Source organism: Phyllostomus discolor, chromosome 10 (assembly GCF_004126475.2).
Source record: "Phyllostomus discolor isolate MPI-MPIP mPhyDis1 chromosome 10, mPhyDis1.pri.v3, whole genome shotgun sequence".
Lineage (NCBI taxonomy): Eukaryota > Metazoa > Chordata > Mammalia > Chiroptera > Phyllostomidae > Phyllostomus > Phyllostomus discolor.
Genome location: NC_040912.2, coordinates 11,390,641 through 11,411,429, shown reverse-complemented (window position 1 = coordinate 11,411,429; position 20,789 = coordinate 11,390,641). Strand labels below are relative to the sequence as shown.

At 52.2% G+C, this 20,789-nt stretch overlaps 2 protein-coding genes across 7 annotated transcripts in view; one reads left to right on the top strand and one right to left on the bottom strand.

The window, feature by feature from the left end:
• TAX1BP1 (Tax1 binding protein 1) overlaps positions 1-6,007 on the top strand; it is a 49,064-nt gene extending 43,057 nt beyond the window's left edge. For 5 of the 6 annotated variants that reach the window (XM_028525574.2, XM_036010460.1, XM_036010459.1 and 2 more), the window contains 2 exons: positions 4,189-4,271; positions 4,864-6,007. In XM_028525574.2, coding sequence (XP_028381375.1) covers positions 4,189-4,271; positions 4,864-5,065 — 285 coding nt within the window. In that variant the 3' untranslated portion in view covers positions 5,066-6,007. The remainder of the gene's footprint in view (positions 1-4,188; positions 4,272-4,863) is intronic. The other variant, XM_028525577.2, reaches the window with a different exon arrangement.
• Positions 6,008-6,980: 973 nt separating this feature from the next.
• Positions 6,981-20,789, bottom strand: part of JAZF1 (JAZF zinc finger 1) — a 297,359-nt gene continuing 283,550 nt past the window's right edge. The window contains exons 4-5 of the mRNA XM_028526093.2: positions 15,203-15,372; positions 6,981-9,328 (exon numbers count right to left, since the gene is read on the bottom strand). Coding sequence (XP_028381894.1) covers positions 9,152-9,328; positions 15,203-15,372 — 347 coding nt within the window. The 3' untranslated portion in view covers positions 6,981-9,151. The remainder of the gene's footprint in view (positions 9,329-15,202; positions 15,373-20,789) is intronic.

Here is a 20,789-nt window from a genome sequence, read left to right as displayed (position 1 = left end):
TTCTGTGCCTTCTTAAAGAATATCAAACATAAACTTGATGGCTTAAGTTTATTAATGTAAAAGTCAACATTAAACATGCTATCATGTTCGTTTAAGATGTAAAGCTGTGGGATCCAATGTTGAAATACTATTGATGTTTCAGGTTTTGTCTGTTTTTCTTTTTACCAGTAGCTGTTTTTTGTTGCCAACAATGGGCCTGCCTTTTTAGTCTAACTTCCTGACCTAATTGGTTGTATTTAATCTCTTACCGTTTGGGAAACTAACTGTCCTTAATGGGTGAATGTAGTATTTGTGAGGGATATTTGACTGGCCATTTTGCATGTCAGTATCATGAGAGACTTTATGAATTGTCCACTCGTAGAACTTGCTACATACTTTCTGGATTGGAACTATTCTCTGAGCAGGTGATATGATTTCTTATTTCACAGGAACGCACTTATTATAACATCTGGAGTTCTAGTCGAGTCCCGCTTTTGTTTTATTAGGTAACGGGGGATAAAAGACACAGAATAATAAGGCCATCGTTGTCAGTGTGTGTGACTGGGGACTACTCAGTGTGTCCGAGGCAGGGCAGCCCCGCCCGACAGGCGGTCTGAGTCCGGCACCTTAACCCTCGGCGGACGGCCGCCAGCGCACTGCTGTGGGGCGGACATGGCGTGAGCTGTTGGTTTAGCCGCCGTGAGACGGGGGGGTTTCCATTGTGTTTTTGGCTCCTAGAAAGTTGTGTTTTATTATAAAGGTCCATCATCAAGAATTTTGAAAGGTAGAATATCAAGACTTTCCTTTTTATCTTTTGTTTTCCTAAATGCCATTTTTAAATTTTTAAATATATTTTATTGATTATGATGTTATAGTAGTCTCCGTTTTCCCCTTCCACATGGTAGCCCTGTTCCCGCAGCCAGTCCCTCCTCCTCAGTTCATGCCCATGGGTCACGCGTGTAAGCTCTTCGGCTTCTCCATTACCTACGTGTACAGTTCCTGAAATCCCCGTCTGTCCTGCACCTACCGACTTGTGTGTCTTAGTCCCTGCACCTCCTCCCCCCCAGGCTCCCCCTTCCCAACTGATAACCCTCCGAATAATCTCGGTACCTATGATTCTGTTTCTGTTCTGCTTATTTGTGTAGTTTGTTTTTGAGATTGAATTATTGATAAGCTGTGAATTTATTGCCATTTTAATGTTCACAGTTTTTATCTTTTTTTTTTTAAATAAGATCCTTTATAAACATTTCATATCATAATGGCTTGGTGATGATGAACTCCTTTAGCTTTACCTTGTCTGGGAAGCACTTTATCTGTCCTTCCATTCTAAATGACAGCTTTGCTGGATAGTCATCTAGGTTATAGGTCTGTGCTTCTCAACACTTTGAGTACTTTTTGCCAGTCTCTTCTTGCCTGCAAAGTGTCTTTTGAGAAATCAGCTGCTAGTCTTATGGGAACTCCTTTGTAGGTAACTCTCTGCTTTCTCTTGCTGCTTTTAAGAATCTCTCTTCATCTTTAACCTTTGTCATTTTATGATGTGTCTTGGAGTGGGCCTCTTTGGGTTCAACTTGTTTGGGACTCTCTGCTTCCTGGACTTGCATGTCTATTTTCTGCACCAAATTAGGGAAGTTTTCTTTCATTATTCTTTCGAATAAGTGTTCATTTTTCTTTCATTCACTTTCTCTTCTCCTTCTGGCACCCCTGTGATTCGGACGTTGGTATGTTCGAACTTGTCCCGGGGCTCCTTACCTTACCCTCATTTTTTGGATTCTTTCTTATTATTCTTGTTCTGATTGAATGTTTTTTTTTTCCACCTTATGTTCCAAATTGTTGATTTGATGCTTGGCTTCACCCCATCCACTATTGATTCCCTGTAGATTTTTATCTCACTTAGTGTGACCTTCATTTCCCCCTGGGTCTTTTTTATGCTGTCTAAACGCCCAGTGAGTTCCTGGAGAATTCTTACAACCAGTGTTTTGCACTCTGCGTCTGAAAGGTTGCTTATCTCCATTTCGTTTGGAGTTTTGATCTGTTCTTTCATTTGGGCCATGTTTCCTTGTGTGCTCATTTTGGCCTCCCTGTGTTTGTTTCTGTGTAGTAGGTAGAGCTGCTTTGACTCCCTGTCTTAGTAGCGTGGCCTAGTTTAGGAAAGCGCACCCGTCAGTTGGATGGGGTGGAGCTCTGGGTACTTGCCAGGGCCGGGCAGCCCACGTGAGCCAGGTTGGTGGAGTCTCAGATAACGGTGTCTCGTCTCTACTGTGGCTCTGTGTGGAGGGCTCAGAAATGGGACAATGGCTCCTGCCTGATCGCTGGAGTTTTGTCTGGGAGGAAGCTGTCCCCTGGTGATCACCCCAAGGCCAGACACTTCTGTTCTCCCATGTGCCACTGGCACCCTCCAGCCGCTGCCCCGGTGCGGCAGCCCAGAGGGAGGGAGTCTGTCTGTGGGAGTCCTGAGACTTCTGTGGCCCTTGAACTGGCGACACCTGAGAATCGCAGTTTCCTCCACTGCCCCAGCTCCCGCTGGTGTGTGCCGCCGGAAGTTGTGGGGGTGTATCTTCCTGGTCACTTGAACCCTGCGTTCTGGGATCTCTTGCTCTTGAGGTATCCCTCCTGAGTTTTACCCACGCGTGGGTGTGGGGCTGTTCGTTCCTGGTCTCCGTGTCTCTGGCCCGTCTGGAGGTGACTCCTTGAACTCCTTGGTTGTGGGACTTCACACAGCTCCAATTCTGATGATTCTGGGTGATGATTCTTTTGTGGTTTAGTTGTAATTTTTGCTGTGGTTGTGTGAAGAGGTGAGCCGTGTTTACCTACCAATATGCCTCTATCTTGATCAGAAGTCTATTTTCCTAAATAGCATTTCAAAGACTGTTTTCTTTTTTCAAAGAAAAATGAGAAAATTTTGTTCATCATTATTATTTGATATGTAGTTGCTGAAGCAGTTTCCGTGTTTCAGTCATCTTAAGTTTAGCAGGTTAAATGTACTGCATTAGTTTTCCTTTTTGTATCTGTAGATTTAAAAGCTGTCTGGATTTTAGTTAAAGACTTTTAATATTTGAAGTTTATAAAGTACTTGTATTTTCCCCAGTCCCTCATTATCTATCCTGTTGTTTTCTTTTGCCCGTGTATCCCAAGGGAATCACGAATGGAAACAAAGGTGTTTTCTCGTGTGATGGACAGGAGAGAGCAAGCCTCTCCAGCCCTTTCTCTGAGCGTTTGGGGCGGGGGGGGGGGGGGTCATCGTCAGAACAGTGGGCACGCACCCCCCCACCCCCAGAAAGGTCACCTCAGTTTGTTCGTTCATGTCTAGTTGCATGCCACCGACACTGTCCTGGGACCTCATCCACGACAGACGCCTTAGCCCATGAGTGGCAGCTCTGGGGCAAGCGTGACTGCCCAGCTCCGCCTGTCCATGCCGTCCGTGCCGCACGGAGGAAGGAGGCGGACGGGCACTTGCCATCATGATGCAGCGACTTCTGATTAACTAACGAGAGGGTTTGTCGGGTTGCTGACGGAGCACGCACGGATCTCTGAAAAGGGACCACAGGGGTCAGGGCCTGGAAATTCAAGCCGATGTTTCTTTCATATTGAAACTCAGATTTACAGGTTTTTAGGGGGTCTTCATTGACGATCTGTTCATCAGATATTTGATTTGGAGTTTCATTCCTTCACTACGGGCTTTTGAGACTGGTAGTTTGGTGCCCTGCTTTTACATGGCGTTGCGGTTGTGTTTGCTTCCCGTGTGTGCGTGCCCCAGTGCCCGTGCGGACGGATACGTGTGCCTAGTGTGTATTTACGTACCGTCTTTCTGTGCTGTGTAGTGGGTGCGTGTTGTCGAAGAAGGCACCACTGTCTTGCAAATTCCAGTACCAAGTGCGAGTGATAGGAAAAGTAAGGCAGGGTTGAGATTTTTATCGAACAATAAAAAGTCAAAGTTTACCTACAGGTAGGTTCAAAAAAGCCTAATGATCTCCACCTTGTTCACACGTCCAGGTGTGTGCTTCCCACTCCCCTAAATCCTGCTCGTTTCGAGACAGTAACAGTTCATAATGGAATATTTAGTAAACTTGACTTTGTGAAAATATAATCAAAGGGTAACAGAAGTAAAATTTTTAAAAGAGTAATCTTATTTTCTTTATACTATGCATGGTTGAATTAAGGAACTTGTGTTCAGTTTCACTTCCCTCAAAAGCTGCAATTATTTCTTGCCAGGAGGCCGAGGTTGTGCCCACCGCACCCGACCGACCAAGTCAGCATTTGCATGGGCATGGAGCGGGCTTCTGCTTCGATTCCAGGTAATTTTTCCTCTTTCTTGGGGAGAATATGGTGTATGTGGAACATGGTTCTCAAAGTTTGGTCCCTGGGAACTTGTTGGAAATGCGTGTGATCAGGGACCCACCCCACACCCTCTGAACATGAAGCTCTCGGGGTGGGGCCCAGGGAAGGGGGCGCACGTGCCTTCCTCGTACAAACCCTTGGTGGGGGGGGGGGCAGTGCTGTAGGCCCGAGGGGTCTGCCAGGAAGGCAGCCGCCCCCTTTCACAGGCTCCCAGGAGGCGTCTCCTGTTAGTCGGAAATGGAAGAGTTCTTGTCACTAAGCCTCACTTGACATAGTGTGATCGTATTTTGGAGATTTTAATGAGAAAAAGGTTTTCCTTTGTCAATCCAATCGTGAAACAATTTAGAGGCTTTATGGGTGGTTCACACAGCTGTCAGTAGCCAGCATTTAGGAGGAGGAAAGGGTTTCCCGAATAAATGGACTTTCAGGCAAGTTGTTTACTGTATCAGCTTAACTAGGTAAATGCAGGCTCGTCGTTTCCTGAAAGATACTATATTGATAGAAATTTATTAGAAATACATAATTCTTTCATTTCTTCCTTTCTCCAAGCTTCGACGTCCACAAGAAGTGCCCCCTCTGTGAGCTGATGTTCCCCCCCAACTACGACCAGAGCAAGTTCGAGGAGCACGTGGAGAGCCACTGGAAGGTGTGCCCCATGTGCAGCGAGCAGTTCCCGCCCGACTACGACCAGCAGGGCTTCGAGCGGCACGTGCAGACCCACTTCGACCAGAACGTTTTGGATTTTGACTAGTTCCTTTTCCTTGTGAGTTAACCGCACAGCTTAGCGGTGTAAAGAGAGGTCTCCAGCCGCCCACTAGGGGGCACACAGGCGGTCACTTCCCTGCCCCCCTACGGTACTTCTCTGACCAGCGTCCCCTGGAGTCGGGTGTTACTAGGTAGGGCCGGCCTTTGGCTTATCAATAAATAGGATTCTAACCTCTTTTTCTTAACTGCTTAAGAAAAGACGTTCTTGGGTGTTTGTATTTTTATTTATTCCCCAATTTGCAAAATATATGACTTAAGGAAACAAGGATTATTTTAATGTTGCTGCACTGAAAAAATATGTACTTTTAGTGTGTTATTTAGCGGAATATTTGCAAGTTTCTGTTGACCTTGGTGATTGAGCATGACTACTAATATTATGTAATAAAAAGCATTTATCACGAATCTTGCAAAGCGATTCGTTAAATACAGAAAATTGCATAATTTTGCCCATGAAATGGCGTTTCCTCTTTAACTCGCTTTGGAAATGGAGCCGTATGTAGGAGAGCGCAGGCTTGCAGTACAGCAAATGTAACCTTTGTACATCGGACACGTGTGCTTTAGGACTTCACGGGAAGCACGTGTTGCTAACTGGCTCTGGTAAAGCATCGTCAGGTTCTGTCCCTGTCGCGTGGGGCAGCGGAGCCGGGTGAGCCCGCACGGTTGCCCCACGTCACCTCTGCGTGGTGGTTTGTGGCATCAGGTCCCAGAGAGTGTGTCCTGGCTTTGTTCACCTCTTCCTAATGGGAGTATGACTTTGAAATATCATTCTCAGTAATTAAAAATGTAACCCACACTCAGATCAAGGCAGTATGTTTGTTTTGTCTCTGCTGTGTATAGTATTCTCATTAATATTAAAGAGGGCACATTTTTGGAGGTAATTTTATTGTCAAATTTATTTGTGATAGTTTTTCATTAAATCTAGTGTCTTCAACATCTTTTTTTAGTCTGGGTTTTAAAAGTTTTTGAACTGTATTTCTTGCTGTTGTACTATGAATGTTAACAATACGAAGTACTGGCACTTGTATTCTGCTGGAAATATTCAAGCTTGTCAGACGCAGACTCGCAGCCTAAGGCGTTACGCTCATACTCGGTGCAGGGGCCCTCGGGTGCTGCGTGTGAGCTGCGGCGCACAGCGTGCTGTGCTTGTTTCTGGGGGAGAACGTGCCTGCTGCGGGACGCTCTGTGACGGTCTTCGAGTTCAAGGGGAAGCCAGCAGCAGGCAGCCAGCGGCCAGACGCTTAGGACAGAGCAGACCTGGGGCCATAGCACTGGTCGGCCACACGATAAGCGGGTTATTTCAGAGAAAGTGTTCAGTGACGGGAGCGATTTTGTTGCATTAGTGCTACCACCGGTAAAATGGGCTTGTTCATCTTTTTAGTCTAGAACTTGCATAGCTTTGTGCCTCCAGCTGGAGAACACCAAAACAGGCCCAGTTCCACTGTGGTCGGAGAGCATGCGTTGTGCATGATTTGTGTTGTTAGGAGTTACAGCGTGTCTCTCGGCTTCCAGGGGTCCCCCTCGGCGAACGGTCTGGGTGGGCTTGGACGTTGTGTGCTGTCGTGTCCGGGGGAAGGCCGGCCACAGTTCGCCGACGCTGTTGGGTTCGGCTGGGTCTTGGCTGCTGATAGAGGGGTGTTGACGTCTCCAAGGTGAATAAATAGTGGATTTATTTCTCCTGAACTGTTCTGTCATTTTTTGCCTCCCATGTTTTGATGTTGTGTTGTCAGGCAAAAACCTCAAGTACAGTCTGCACGCGGCAGCCGAGCTCGGGGCCGGGGGCGGTGGACGTGGAGGGGGCAGCCTCGGGCAGAGCAAGGGACTGAGCGGTAGGTAGAGTGTCTGCTGCTAGCGCACGTCAGCAGATTCTGTGAAGAGTTTACCACGGGAACTAAAGAACCACGTTTATTTTGGGTCAGAGACGGTTTATTTTAAATGTGATTTCATTTACATTTATAAGCAGCTTTTCTTGACAGGATTTCGAGAAAGTTGCCTTCAGTTCTAAAACCTCTGTCACTTTCAAACTTAATGTGCTCTGTCCCCAACAAAACATATGAAAATATAATTTAAAGCACAGTTTTCACAGACACAGTACAATACATTCACTATACACGGTATAACAAAATATTCCCATCCTTGCCTGCTTAGTAATACTGTCACAATGAAGAAGCAAGTAGAAACTGGAATTTGTTTTACAGCTGAAAGAAATGTTAACATGCACGAGGGCTATTTCATGACTGCTTAGCTGTTGGACTACTCATCCAGCCTGCGGTTTCTTGCACTAGAAGGAGCGAAGCTAATTGCTAGCCTACAAAAAATTTTGGTCAATTATAGGTAGAGAGGAAATAGCCAAGTAGGACCTCCTTATGCACCAAGTAGTGGCTTCCCCTGTCTGGATCACCCTTGTTCGTCATGCAGGATAGCACTGCGTAGTCAGGACCAAGAGCACTCTGCAGGGAGCTGAGGGGATGTTTAGAGGGCAGTGTCTTGACAAAAACTTAAAAATGCCTCATTCGAGTGAGTCACAACTTAGGTATAATAGAAGCTTACTCATCTGGCTAACAGAATTGTCTCATCTTTTCAAAATGTCTGAAAAATCGAGGAGGGACAGACACCTGCTTCCCAGCTGTGAAACTGGAACCAAATGAGAGTATGGGCAGAAAGTTATAAGCAACGCAGCTTTGCTTTTCACTAGTTTTGTGAGCAGTTGGCTATCTCAGAGCGATTTTTATTGCATATTAGGCAACTGGTAAACTCACGTTGAAGGAATAGCACTTGGGAGAAAAGAACACGCAAGGCATGATGGTACTGTTGGTGAGAAAAACCCCAGGGACGGTCCAGACGCGGGCTACTCCGACAGGTCACAGATTAGTCACCCTGACCACCTGCTGCAAGAAAGCACTTAATTGTCAATAAGGCTCAATTTCTTTTCGGCAAATTGTTTTATAAAGCTAAACAGACGTTTCCAATGGAATACAGACATCTCCAATGTGGTAGGAAAAGTGCCTTTTAAAAAAAGTCTAAAAACACAACATGAAGGAGCAATAGGGTCCTGAACCAAAATGTTCCTCTTTGAACCGTGCTTGGAATTTTAATTCTTGTTTGCAACCCACAGGTTTATTAGGGCAGTGGTTGTAAGAATTGGCAACACATAAAACATTAACTCTGTTGGCAATAGAGAACTACAAAGTGCTTTAAAACTTCACCTAAAGATGAAGATAGAACTAATGTACACACACAATTTGCACGTAAGTATTTCAGAGTGTTTCCTAACAGATCTCAGGGGAAAGGACTCTGTCAAACAGGTATCTGGGTCTGCAGGTACCAGTCTGCACACATCGAACCCTTGCACCCAGCCAGGCACTCGATGAACGTGCTAGATCGACGAGGACTGAGCAGGCTGTTGCACGAAGATGCTGTTGGTAACTAAGGGAACTGGTAGGTCAGACAGCAAGATTTTCAGCTCTTCAAAGGGCAAAAGGACTTGCAAGATAAGACACAGAAAGCACACCTTTTATGTATGTTATTTAAATATGAAAATACTTTTAGCATATTATGTTAAACATTCTTTCTTAATTTACATTTCCATTACCTAAACTCTAACCACAAATTCTAACTCCATTATGTAAGGCATGGTAACCAGTTGGATGATGATTTTGGTTTGAACCTAGTTGATGTGTTGAAAAACCTCAATCACGTTACAATCTTGGGGAAAACAAGCAAACCTCAGTGCAGCCCCTCCTCCCCCCAGTCGCTATCACTGCAATGCGACCGAACAGTCTGCAACATGCCCTCAACCATATTTTGTTTTGGGGTAAATGTGCTGAGAACCTAGAGCTTTTTTTTTTTTTTAGCACCTTATATCAAAGTAATGAAAATGGTATGATGATTACATGTGCAAATGTACAAAATCATTGACTCTACAAAGATACATCATTCCAAAATTACAGAAAAAGTTTAAAGCATGCATTTAATTTTTTAAAGGGTTGCTGAATGCTTCCCCTGGAAAAAGGTGGCTGTTTTCAAAATCGGCAACTGCTGGTGAGGATTTCTTGGCACAGTTACGACCAGCATGTTATTGCTGCATCTTCCTGATGATCTCGGCCGACACCGGGGGGTGGAAGTTGATTGTGTGGTGCCGCAGGCCCTGAGCTGTCTTGTAACTCTTACCGCAACGACATTTGAACGGTTTGCGGACACGAATCTGTGTTCTGTGACCGTTCTTGGCATGGTACTTAATGCCGTTCACATTCTGTGGAGGAGACAAGAATACCACCTATTAGACGGAGCCGCACGGTGTCCGGGAGCGGGGAGACCGCAGTGTGCTCCGGGCGGCAGCTGTTCACACGGCCAGCTCGGGCGACCCCAGACTGCCTCCGCCTGAAACGGAAAGCCCCGGCTTCACACGCCAGGTGAAATACGGACGTGAGACTCGCGGACTGGACAGAAGCATGGTTCCCTCTGCCTGCAACTTCGCTTCCCTCCAAACCTTTTTTCCACTCTAAAGAGAGTTAGGGCAATTGTATAAAAATATCCTCAGGGTGGCTGGGGCAAAAGCCTACAGAAAGCAGGTGAGTTGGGGCAGTCGAGTCAAATACAAACTGACAGCTGACACCCCACACTCTACTAGAGTTCGTCTGTTTCCGTCTCTGCTGGGGTGTCTCTGCCCGGGGGGGGCGGGGAGCCGCCTGCCCACGAGTAAATCCCGCCGGGCAGACTGACACATACTGCATCTGGGGCCTGCGGTGGATTCGAACACTTCAGATCATGGAAGTCTCAGCAACAGGAGAGTTCCAGACCTCAAACTGGCCCACAAATCTTACATGTACATGAAAGGCCTTTCTGGGCTTCTGTTTGTTGGTGTGCTAGCTAGTTAGCATATTCTGTGTAAGACTTGCTGCCTAGACTCTATAGATTTTACAGGTTAAACAAGTTATTAGTGCGCACCCCATTAGAAGGTGAGGGAACTGGAGTAACTGGTGGAAGAGTCAAGAAAGAATAAATGGCAAGGAGATATTAGAGCACAGGTCTTGGAAAATTTCCGAGTCAGCTGTTGCCAGATCGGGGTTAGGGGAAGAGGGGGCTTGAGATGTGAGGTCACTGCGCACAGACCCCCAGGGGAGGGGGCTGTTCCCAAAAGCATGCTGCCCTGGGTCCCGCCCCCGAGCCCAGTCCTGTGACCTGCAGCCCTCCGTGAGCGCCCAGACGACGGCCGGCCGGTGCTGTTTCACGAGCACCGAGCACGGTCTCTGGCGCTGGAGTGAGTGCATTCGTCGGAACGTGCATCACCACTGTTGGAGCAGTTGAGCCACTAAACGAAATGAGTTCAGTGCTCATTACCGTTTACATTTCCCTCAGAGACTCATATCAGTACCTGTCAGAAGTCCTATGGGAGAGAATCCTGCTTGACTTTGTTGGGTGCTCCCCGTCTGAAGGTTGTCCAGGGAGTTGATCACAAGGACCCCCTGCCCTGCACACCTACCTGCTCTGGGCCCTCTGCACCTGCAGCCCTTGTCCCTCCTGCATGCAGGGCGAGGGAGCCCCTCGTTAGTCTTCCAGAGGCAGTAAGAGCTCGCCGCAGTGGGTTCCGGAGAGGGCAGTGCCAGTGCAGAGTGGTGAGATGGGTACAGAGGCCCTGCCAGCCTCCCCGCCACCCCAGCTGTCCCACCGAGGCCAGGGCGTGAAAGGAAGCCGACCTGTGTCTCTAGCCCCACCTGGCATCTTGCCGCAGCCAAGACAGACCCAGGTGAGAACTCCCTGGCTGGAGCCAGGCAACCACAGAACCTTGAAAATAATGGTTTTAAGCTACTGGAAAAACAGGCGACAGTTTTAGGGCCATCGGAGAAAGACTTAGCTTTCCAAGAAATAGTAAAAATACGTTAGTCTCCTGGCTCACAAATGACAGAAGTTGGCATCTGCCTGCTTCGTGTCCCGTTTCTCAGGTTGAGGAGTTCCTGGAGCACCCAGTAGGACCCCTTTCTGTGGACAAAGAGTTGCTGACACATTTCGTGTCCTCGTCCTCACAGGGAACTTGCTGCAAAGATGGACCGTTGAAACTCCAACTACCCCTGTGCCCCAGTGTCACTCACACTTTGTCAGAAAACAGGAAATCAAAAATGAACATTGGGCCAACAGGCTAAAAGGCATGGCCACCCCGACAGGATCAGAGCTTGGACACTCCCCACCCGGGCCTGAGATGTCCCAAACAATTAGCCGAGGGCAGTTTCGAAACTGGAAATGATAGAAGCCACAGGGAGCCGGTCCAGCACCATCCGGACCCAGAGCCCGCTGGGAGTGGCGCAGGCCCACACTCGGGTGGGCTGGTTCCGTTTCCTCGCAGGCTGGGACACAGACAGACGTGACGTGTGTCTGGCTGTGAGGAAAGCGAGCAGTTCCACACATCAGCCTCGCTAATCTGGAGAAATCAGGAAACAGTCGCGCTTCTGGAAACACATGGTGTTCCCGGGGATGGCCGGAGAATGGCCTGCCTTGCCCCTCTCTCTGCTGCTGTGCTTGGACGTGTTCACGAGTGTCCACGCGTGCCCCGATCACGAGTGTTAGCACAGGCTCTGCTCAGACTCAGGATTTCCCTTCTGTCCGTTCAAACACAGCAACGGGAACTCCCACTTTCTAAGACTTGAGCTTAAAAAGACTCCAGTTTCCAGCTGCGGACATCTCAAAATGAGTTTGGACTTTAAAAACTATCGAACAGTGGCAGGCAAGCTGACAGCGATAGGCTTACCTCCTCTGACCTGGGATGACAGGAAAGGGAACTGAGCATCAATAGGGCATGGAAGGTGACCGATACCAAAGATTCCCTGTGCCCAGCACCTGCTGTCTCAGAATCAGCATCACGTCTCAGGCAAGGCTGGCGCTGGGGGAAGGTGAGCTGCCAGAATCACAAAGCTGCGCTGGGAACCCGGGGATGCAGGGGGCCAGAGCCCAAATTTCCCACCACAATGCCACCCACGCACCTCAGTGAGGTGCTGGGTGCTCGTTCCTTCCTGCAACCAGTTGGCAGTCTTTGAAACCTCCTAGGCCCTGGGAAGGACTGGGACCCCTGCTCTGCAGAGAGCTGCCGCCCACCCGTGGCGTGCCATGGTCTGACGTGGGGCTGGCCTGGGGAGGGAGGGGCGGGGCGAGGTGCGGCCAGGACTGGGTGGTTGGCCGAGCACAGGCTGGCTCTGGTTCATTTCCACACCAGGAAGCTCCACCCAGATGAAGGACCTGGGCCAGCCCGGGACAGCTACTTAGGGGATCTTCTCAGAATCCCACTCCAGTGGCACCACGAAACCTCGAGTCCGGACACCCAGCGCGGCTATCGCGTCCCTAACTGTGTGTGACCTCTGCTGTCCGGGCTCCGGCCTGAAGGGCCGCACTAAGTGACGCAGGCCCTCGACAGAAGGAAGACCCTGACTTTCAATTTCCTGCGGGCCTTCATGCTCTACGTGAAGGAGAGGGTGAAGAGGCTCGAGATTTGATGAGGAAGCCAAGTGGGAAGACAGCAGCTGAGGGTCGGGGCGGTGGTATTATCAGACTTACAGTGAGGCCACCCGGCCAGCCTGGAAGGTGCGTGTCAGGGGGGAGGAGTCTGGCTTCTCCCTGGGGGTGGGGGGGAAGCCCGGACGTGTGCACGCCTGCTGGCCTGCGTGTCCGCAGCAGTGGCCAGCCTGCCTCCGGTGGCCGGGGCGGCTGTGTTCTCCGTGCAGCCAGCGCTCTGATTTCAGGGAGACTTTGTGGGGGGAGGGCTTGCTCTGTTTTCTATTTCTCAAAAGGAGTAAAACGCTGTTAATCTTAACCACTAATACAAAAATTACCAAAGTAAAAACCTCAAAGCCCTCCATCCCATCCTTTAAACTCACGCCCACATACGACAAGGGTGCCCATGTACGCGGCCCTCTGGAGTCGGAGGAAAAGTGGGGGCGGCACTAGGGCAGGTGGGAACCACGACTCCCAGCCTGGGTTGTGGTGGTGGGTCCCCAAGAACAAAGGCGTGTTGCCGCTTGGGGTTCTGGTGGTCAGCGGGGCGCCTCCTCCCCTACATTCCCCGTCCCTTTATCCTCGAAAAGTGTCCTGTGCTCGGGACCTGTGCTGGGCGCCGAGGAGGGGCCTGGAGCCCTGGGGCCCGTGGACAGAACGTGCGGGAAGGTCCGAGAGCACAGTGGTCTGAGCGGGGAGTCAGTCTGGGCACTGGCCAGGGCATCTCAGCGGAGGTGGCACCTGTGCAGGAGGTGGCACCTGTGCGGTGCCCTGAGAAATGCGCGCAGCCGGCGTCCTGGGCCACGGTGTCAGCGTGGAGAGCGGCAGCTATGCGGCCGGTCCCCTCCCGTGGGCCCGTCAGTGCTAAATCGGGGAGGTTGGGGACTGCGCCAGCTCTCAGTCCCACCCACGCCCGCGACACCGGCAGAAGAGCTGCCCGCTGCCCATCTGGGCCGGCCCCACGGTAATCCCACAGCCGCCAGCTTCCCAGCAGACAGAGCCGGGGAAGCTTCGGGACTGGGGGCACTAGCCCAGACGGCTTGGTCCGGAGAAGCAGTGCCACCATCGTGCCTCCCGGCCCAGGAAAGCAACCCCCTTCCCTCCTGGGCATCAGGCCTGCCGCCGGCCGCCGCCCTGCCATCTGGCAGCGACGCAGGAGCCGCCCGGCTTCCCTGTTTCCTCTCTGCCGTGGACGGAGACTCAGCAGAAGCCGCATCAACCCGGACGCAGACAACTACCGGAGGAAACTGCTAGACACCCGAGAAAAAGGCAAAAGAATAATGAGAAGAAGACAAACGACTCGGGGCAGGAATGTAAGAAAAAGAACGCGCGCCTCCTCCCCTGGCGCCGGAATCGAGGGCGCAGCGTCTCTGCTTTCGGTCGGCCTCAGTCGGGGCGTTGCCGGGCGCCCGGTCCTTTCTCACCCGGTGGGTGTGCAGGGCGCCCGACACCTGACACACAGTTCCCCAGCTGAGGAGGCGACGGCCAGGCGTCCAGAAAGCAGAGAGAAGGGCAGGCCCCACACAGTGCCAGCGTGCCCTTTCAGTCTTCCTCCGCGTGCAAACAAGAGGCCAAACAGAAACCAAACCTCTTTCTGCAGCGCAGAGCTGCCCCCACGGACAGGGGCGCTTGTCTAACAGGCCCGGGGGGTCCCGCCTCCTGAGCCTGGTTCCGGGATGTGCGGTCGGGACTCCCCCCAACCCCGGGGGGCCTTTTCACCTTAGTTTCAACAAAGCACATCTGACGTGGCCGGATGCTGGTTTTAACAGAGTAGATGCTCTGAGCTTTCGTACCGACAACCGATACAAAGAGCACTGAAACAGATTCTTTTCCGTGCTCAGAAACATGCTGAAGAAAGAGCAACGGGAGAGGCACTGGGCTGCCACGCACTTTCCAAGCCTTAAAAAAAAGATCCCGCCGGCTGCGCGGTGGGGAATCCGCACGGCACTGGGTGCTTCGGCTGTGCACAGGCTTTGATGTTTCTGTCTCGGCTGGATGGATATTCAAGAGCTGCAACGTGGCGGAGTTTACATTTTTAAAAAAGTGCCCACTGAGCCCACCGTTGACTGGTGTGGGTGCTCCTCAGTGTTTTGTCCCAGTGAGTTTGCAAATAAAAAACGGGGCGCGCCTGGCGTCCTGGGGCATCACGGCCAGGCCCTCCGAGAGGATGCCGAAGCTGCTGGCGTGATGAGAAAAGTATCAAAGCCCCCTTTCTCCTGATCTTTCCTGCTCACAGGGGGAGGGAGCAAGACCTTTCCCAGCTGGAAGCCAAGTACCCGACAGCGTACTCCCAGCCAAGCCCTGAAGCCTTGGACATGGCCTTCTGGGGGCCACCTGGGCAGCCAGCCCCTGCACCGGGGAAGGCCCAGCAAATACACAGGTGACATTTTTGTGTGCCAACTGACAGGACACGAATTGGGGGACCATCAGAGGCACGGTCCTCCCACCAAAATATCCCGACTCACGGCCCCGCGCAGGTCGGCGCAGGGGGAAACCCGGCTGGTGCAGGAGAGGCCGCGTCTCCGCACTGACCCTCTCTCCAGAGGGAGGGAGGGGCTGCTGCCTGACCAGGGCTCGCCCTCTCCCAAGAGGTCATGCGGCCTGGAGTGGCACCCTTTTTTTTTTTTTTTTTTTTTTTTTTTTTTACCTTGTATCTCTTTTTACACCCAGGAACGGGGCAGGCGAAAGGCTTCTCCTCCCCTCCGTTCATGCACATGGAGCTGAGGATGGCCTCGGAGCTGATGGCGCTCTCCGTGGTCCAGGACTCGTCGCTGTCGGACTCCTCGTAGTCCACCTCCTCCTCGTCGTACTCGCTGCCTGCGGGGTCACAGAACAGCAGGAGCGTCAGGGGCAGTCGCCTGCCCGCAGGCAGCTGGAGGGGCCAAGGTCAGGACCAGGGACAGGGGAGGGGGGGCAGCTCCTCCTGCCCCAGGAGAGGGCATTCCCGGCACAAGGGCAGCAAACTTCTCCAGACCCCAGGCCAGCCCTGGCGGGAGGACACCGGCAGTGGGGAAGGTCCGGCAAATAACCCGGGTTAAGGGCTTCCTGACAGTTGGTGGCTGGGAGTCGGCTGAGCAAGGGCTGGAACTCGGGTCTGGGGCGGGTCGGTCCAAAAGTAATCCATAAGGACAACACCTCCAGCCCCAACAAACACACACACACACACACACACACACACACACACACAAATGACACCTGACATTCGGCCGGACAGCACTCGGCCCCTTAGTTTCATGCTTCGTTGGCAGAGCCACTGCAAGAATGTGGGATGAGGTTACAATGTGCCCCTAGTCGGTATTTGTACTGCAGTGGGGATGAATTCGAGATCTTTTTCCCTACAGGCTGAGCTGGGAAGACCAGGAGGAAATTTGTAAAGGGGGCTGCCACAAGCTCGGGAATAGGAGGACAGAAATGCCCAGAGCTCCGAGGGCAAAGGGTCAGGGGTCAGCGTGCAGGTCCAGATCACGGGAGACCAAACCACTGCCAGCCTTGCCGTCCCCAGCGGACTGCCTGACACTGTCTGCCAGGCAGCGAGGACGGGGCAGGGGGTTCCCCGGTGGCGCTCAGGTCAACAGCCCTGCTCACGGCCCAGCAGGTCAGGGCCTGCTTCCCTGACTTCTGTTCCGGAGGACGAGCTGGGAAACCGCTTCAGCCAGCAGTCCCTTCTGCTCTTTTTAAATGAGGCCCGAAGCCACTTATTCTGAGCTTTTGCATAATACGACCCTGAAGGACATAATTCCACAGATCATAAACGGTGTAAAATAATATGTTGACAAGTCCTAATGCATTTACAAGCCCGGGGGAATAAACAGCATCACAGCACAGCGTTAATAAGACTGAGACGGCAGCAATCCCGGTTGTGAAATCCACCCCCCAGGTGTGGGGCCGCGCCGCCCCAGGGGCGGCCGGGGTGCTCCGTGGGCTCACTCCGCTACATCAATTATTTCACCACCCAAACCTGGCACTTTTATGGGGTTTCGTTTTAATGGGCATTAATAAGATTGTTTGAAGAGCCAGTTGAGCCTGGAACAAGGACTGCGGCATCTGAGGCTGAACACTTAAAAGGGTGCAGGAAGGAAGGAAGGGGCCTCAGGTTGCTGGAGTGCATCTCGGGTTTCAGGCACCTTAGACAGCATCACCCCCTTTAATCCCCCGGCGACCCTGTGGGGTGGGCCTGGCTGTCACTGTCACACACACACACACACACACACACACACACGAGGAAACTGAGCCGCGTGAGGCTCAAGAGCTTAGGCAGCAGCCCCAGTGAGCCGTTCGGGGAGGTCCCTCGCTGCCGTGCTGCTCCTGGACCCCGACCCCAGCCGCTCTCCGAGGGGGGTCTCTCAGCCTCCTCGAGTTGTGGGGTCCTCACCATCTGCCGCTCAGACGGAATGCAAACCCTCTGTTTTGAAACTCTCGGGTGGGGCAGAAAAAGCAGTTTGGCAAAAGCAGGGCTCTGGCGTTACATGTGGGTTTCGGTAAGCCCTGCGGTGCTTGGCTGTGGACCCCGGGAGTGAGATCACTGGGGAAACACTCGGGAGACGAGGAGGGGGCCACGCCGCACCTCTGAGTCTGCACACGCTGGAATCTGCTGGTCCGTGGGGCACCGGTTAGGGCAGTGCATTGTCTCACACACACACACACACACACACACACCCATCCATGCTGGCGTCCTTTACCGTGCGTGTTAGGAGACTGAGTGCTGCTTCACAAAGCCCCTTGGGCAGGAAGAAGGTCTGAGTGACTGATTTATCCATCTTGTGGGCCTGATTTGTTAACCTGAACACCAAGAGCCACGCAACATTGTTTACAATGTGGGGTGGGGGGCTCAGACCAAGGGAGGGCTTAACGAAGTCCAGCCGAAAAGAAAACTGCAGAACTCTACGCGATCAAAGGGGCCAGACCCTGAGGGGTTCATGCTGTGGGTTCAGTTGCCTGGAAACCACGTGGCCGCCAGCCCCAAGGGGGGCAGGCAGGGCGCCCACACAGTTTACCGTCCAAGCCACGGCTGGGACAACAGGCTTGAACGGGCCCTGTCCCTGGCTAAGTGGGCCACTAGCCCTGGTCACCGGTCCCCCTCGGGTCTTTTGGGTGCTCTGTGAGACTGTCTCCCTTGGATGGGGTGCAAGAAGGACCCATTTATACTTAATTGTGTCCTACAACAAAGAGGAGACGTGCACAGACCTGGGTTCATGCCTTGGCTCTCGTTAGCTGAGTGACAGCCCTTGGCCTCTACTTTCTCTTCTGTGAAATGGGTGCGAATCTCTTCCTTACGTTTCAGAATTAGAGCTAATGCCTATCAGACACCTGGTGCAGGGAGGCCTGCTGCACATAGTAAGGTCGTTTCGTACATTATATGTACATATTATATGTAAAATAATATTTTTAGAAAGGCCTATTGTGCTATCAAACAAGATAATTCTGAAAGGTTCGGGAATCTCCATTAGAAAAAATCCAAGAGGGACATCATATCAAGACAGGTGCCATGGTGGCTTTGAACTTCGCAGTGCCGGGAGACTGAGGCGCAGTGAGGCCAAAGGGGCCAGTCGGGGGCCCAGGCACCACCATCGCCACTGGCGAGCTGGGTGACCCCAGGCAAGTGGCATCACCTCTCTGAGCTTTAGACTCCTCGCCTGTAAAATGGGCTATAATACCACCACCTTGTAAGGTTTGTGACGAGTAACTGAGCTCCTATTTTTAAAAGTACTTGAAAAACTGCCCTGGCCGGGTGGCTCCATTAGTTGGAGTGTCATCCTGGTCACCACAAGGTTGCAGGTTCAATTCCCAGTCAGGGCACATACCTAGGTTGTGGGTTTGATTCCCAGTGGGGACGCATACAAGAGGCAACCAAGCGATGTCTCTCTCTCTCAAATCAATAAACATGTCCTCCGGTGAGGATTAAAAAAAATGAAAGCACTTAGAATGCCTGGTATCTGGCAAATAAATAAGCAAAATGTCACGTGAGACAATTATTTCATCCACTCTTCCCTCAAGGATACTTTTTGTTTTAAACAAAAGCGCACGGGGCACCCAGGGTTGCGTGCGCTGCTGGGCCCGAGGCTGCGCTGTCGTCAAGCAGAGCGGCCAGCGGCTGGGGGTGGGTCCGGCCTCTCTGCTGCAGGGGGAGAGGTGGGCAGGTGTCCCCCAGGGCCGCCGCCTGGCCAGCTGTCCTGGGGAACGCGGGGCATGGAGTCAGAATGGGCTGCCGAACCCCACACTCATTTCAGCGTCTCAGAAGTCCCAGGGCCCATGGTCACAGTGGGCAGTCTGGGGGCTTCCTTCGTGCAGGCCACGCAGCTCGGGGTCCTCAGGAGGAGGCGGCTCTGCTCTGGCACATGCCCATCCGTCCTCCTCGTCCCGTTCTCGTGTCCACCCCCACCCCTCTCTGCAGGTCACCCCCGAGCCCTGGCAAGTGCCGACCAAGCGGGACAGGCGTTCGGACAGAGCACGGAAAAACCCCGCCCCTCATGCCAGTATTTGAAGGGTCCAGGGGAAAGCCTTCCCACCGCTGAAGAGAAAACCCATAATTAAGAAAAAGAGACAAAAATTCTACGGAAATGGCCTCCTGGGAGCACGGTGGCTGCGTCAGTGGCTTCTTTAAGTGCCACCGCGGGAGCCGACAGTGCAGGGAGGCAGACCAAGCGAAGACATCCCCCTGGTTTACAACGGAGGCTGACGGGCTGGGCTGGATGTTTCCTTGTGGTGAGCCCGCCGCTACTGGCTTCCCGTGGGCAGAGGCCAGGGGGGCTGCCGAACATCTTCCAGTGCACAGGACGAACCCCTCAGCAAAGACTCAGTTGGCCAAAAATGTCAGCAGCACCAAGAAACTTGGCAAACCACTTCTGACACGTTCGGTCGGTCACAGCACCTTCTCCGTGCGCTGCACAGACCTTTTCTGTTTCCGCTGTACTTTTCCTTTCTTGAAATAATAAAGCAGAATATGCCAAAAATGTAGTGTGTTGTCTTCCATCTTCAGTATTAAAAGGACTATACAAAAATTCACCAATTTTGATGTTTCTTTTTAAATGCATGCTGATGTGACAGCTGTCACAATACAGTCTAACAAAACTGTTTCAAATGGAGTAAAGACAACTAAGCGCCACTAGAGCCATGTTACGGGAAAACCAAAACTATTTGGCTGAAAGAGAAGAGTGTGGTGGTTTTGGTGACAAACGGGAACGTACTGTGTCAGCCAGCAGGAACCTGCAATCCAACCCGGAAGGCAAGCTGACTGGGGGGCGTCAGGTGGGCACCGAGGCAGAGCAACAGCCTCACCTGTGACAGGGACAGGTGTGGGAAAGGACAGAAACGCTGACCGGAGACTGCGGTGGGAGGCAGGGCTACCTCTCCTGATTCCTGTGGCCCCGGCCCCCGGCACGGCGGCCTGGGCAGGCTCAGCCAGTGTTTGTGGAAGGGGGGACGTCCAGGGCAGAGCCCCCGGGCCCCGGAAGGGCGGTGTTCTGTGACACAGTCGCATAGGTATTTGTGCAGAACTGACATTTTTGTACAACACCTAGGAATTACACTCAACACAATGGCAGCGACAGGGTCCCAATCTGCGAGATGTGCACAGCACCAGAGCGCCACCCTTCTGTGGGAACCTGTCAGCACCACTTGGAATGCCCAGCCCAGCCCCAGCCAGAGGCCGTGTGGGTGGGTGGGTGTGCAGGCCCCGGGTCCAGGCTGCCGGGGCTGGCTTCCGGCCGCGCTCTCGCACCTGCTGGCCTCAGTCGGCTGCTCTACCTCTCTGCACCTCCAGCCGGAGGGTGCACCAGGGCCGCCCACACAGGGCTGTTGTGGAGACCACACGGTCTGGTGTGTATAGAGTGTTTCGTTTCTGGCACATCGTTAGGTGCCACATTAGCCCTGGTCGGCCATCGTTTAATCAGTAATTAGAAATGGTCTAGACTGGAAGGGAGTGGCCAGGGATCTATCTACAAAACCCGACGAGAAGTCACCCAGTCAGAGCCATCTGCCTAAAACAAAGCTGCCTGACATCAGTTTACGTTTTCGGTACAATGGATCAGGACCCGGGTTTCCAGTGCTGTGGTGGGGGAAAGAAAGTGTTGACTTAGGATGACCCGTCTGAACATACTCTCCTGAGCTCATTCACAACCCTGAGACCTGGGGGGACAGAGCCTCGGCGCCCCCTCCTGGCCCTGGCCCTGGCCGAGTGCAGCAGGAGGAGCTCAGGCAGCTCCCTGGGGCGACGCCCTGTTTTAATAAGTCTGGGA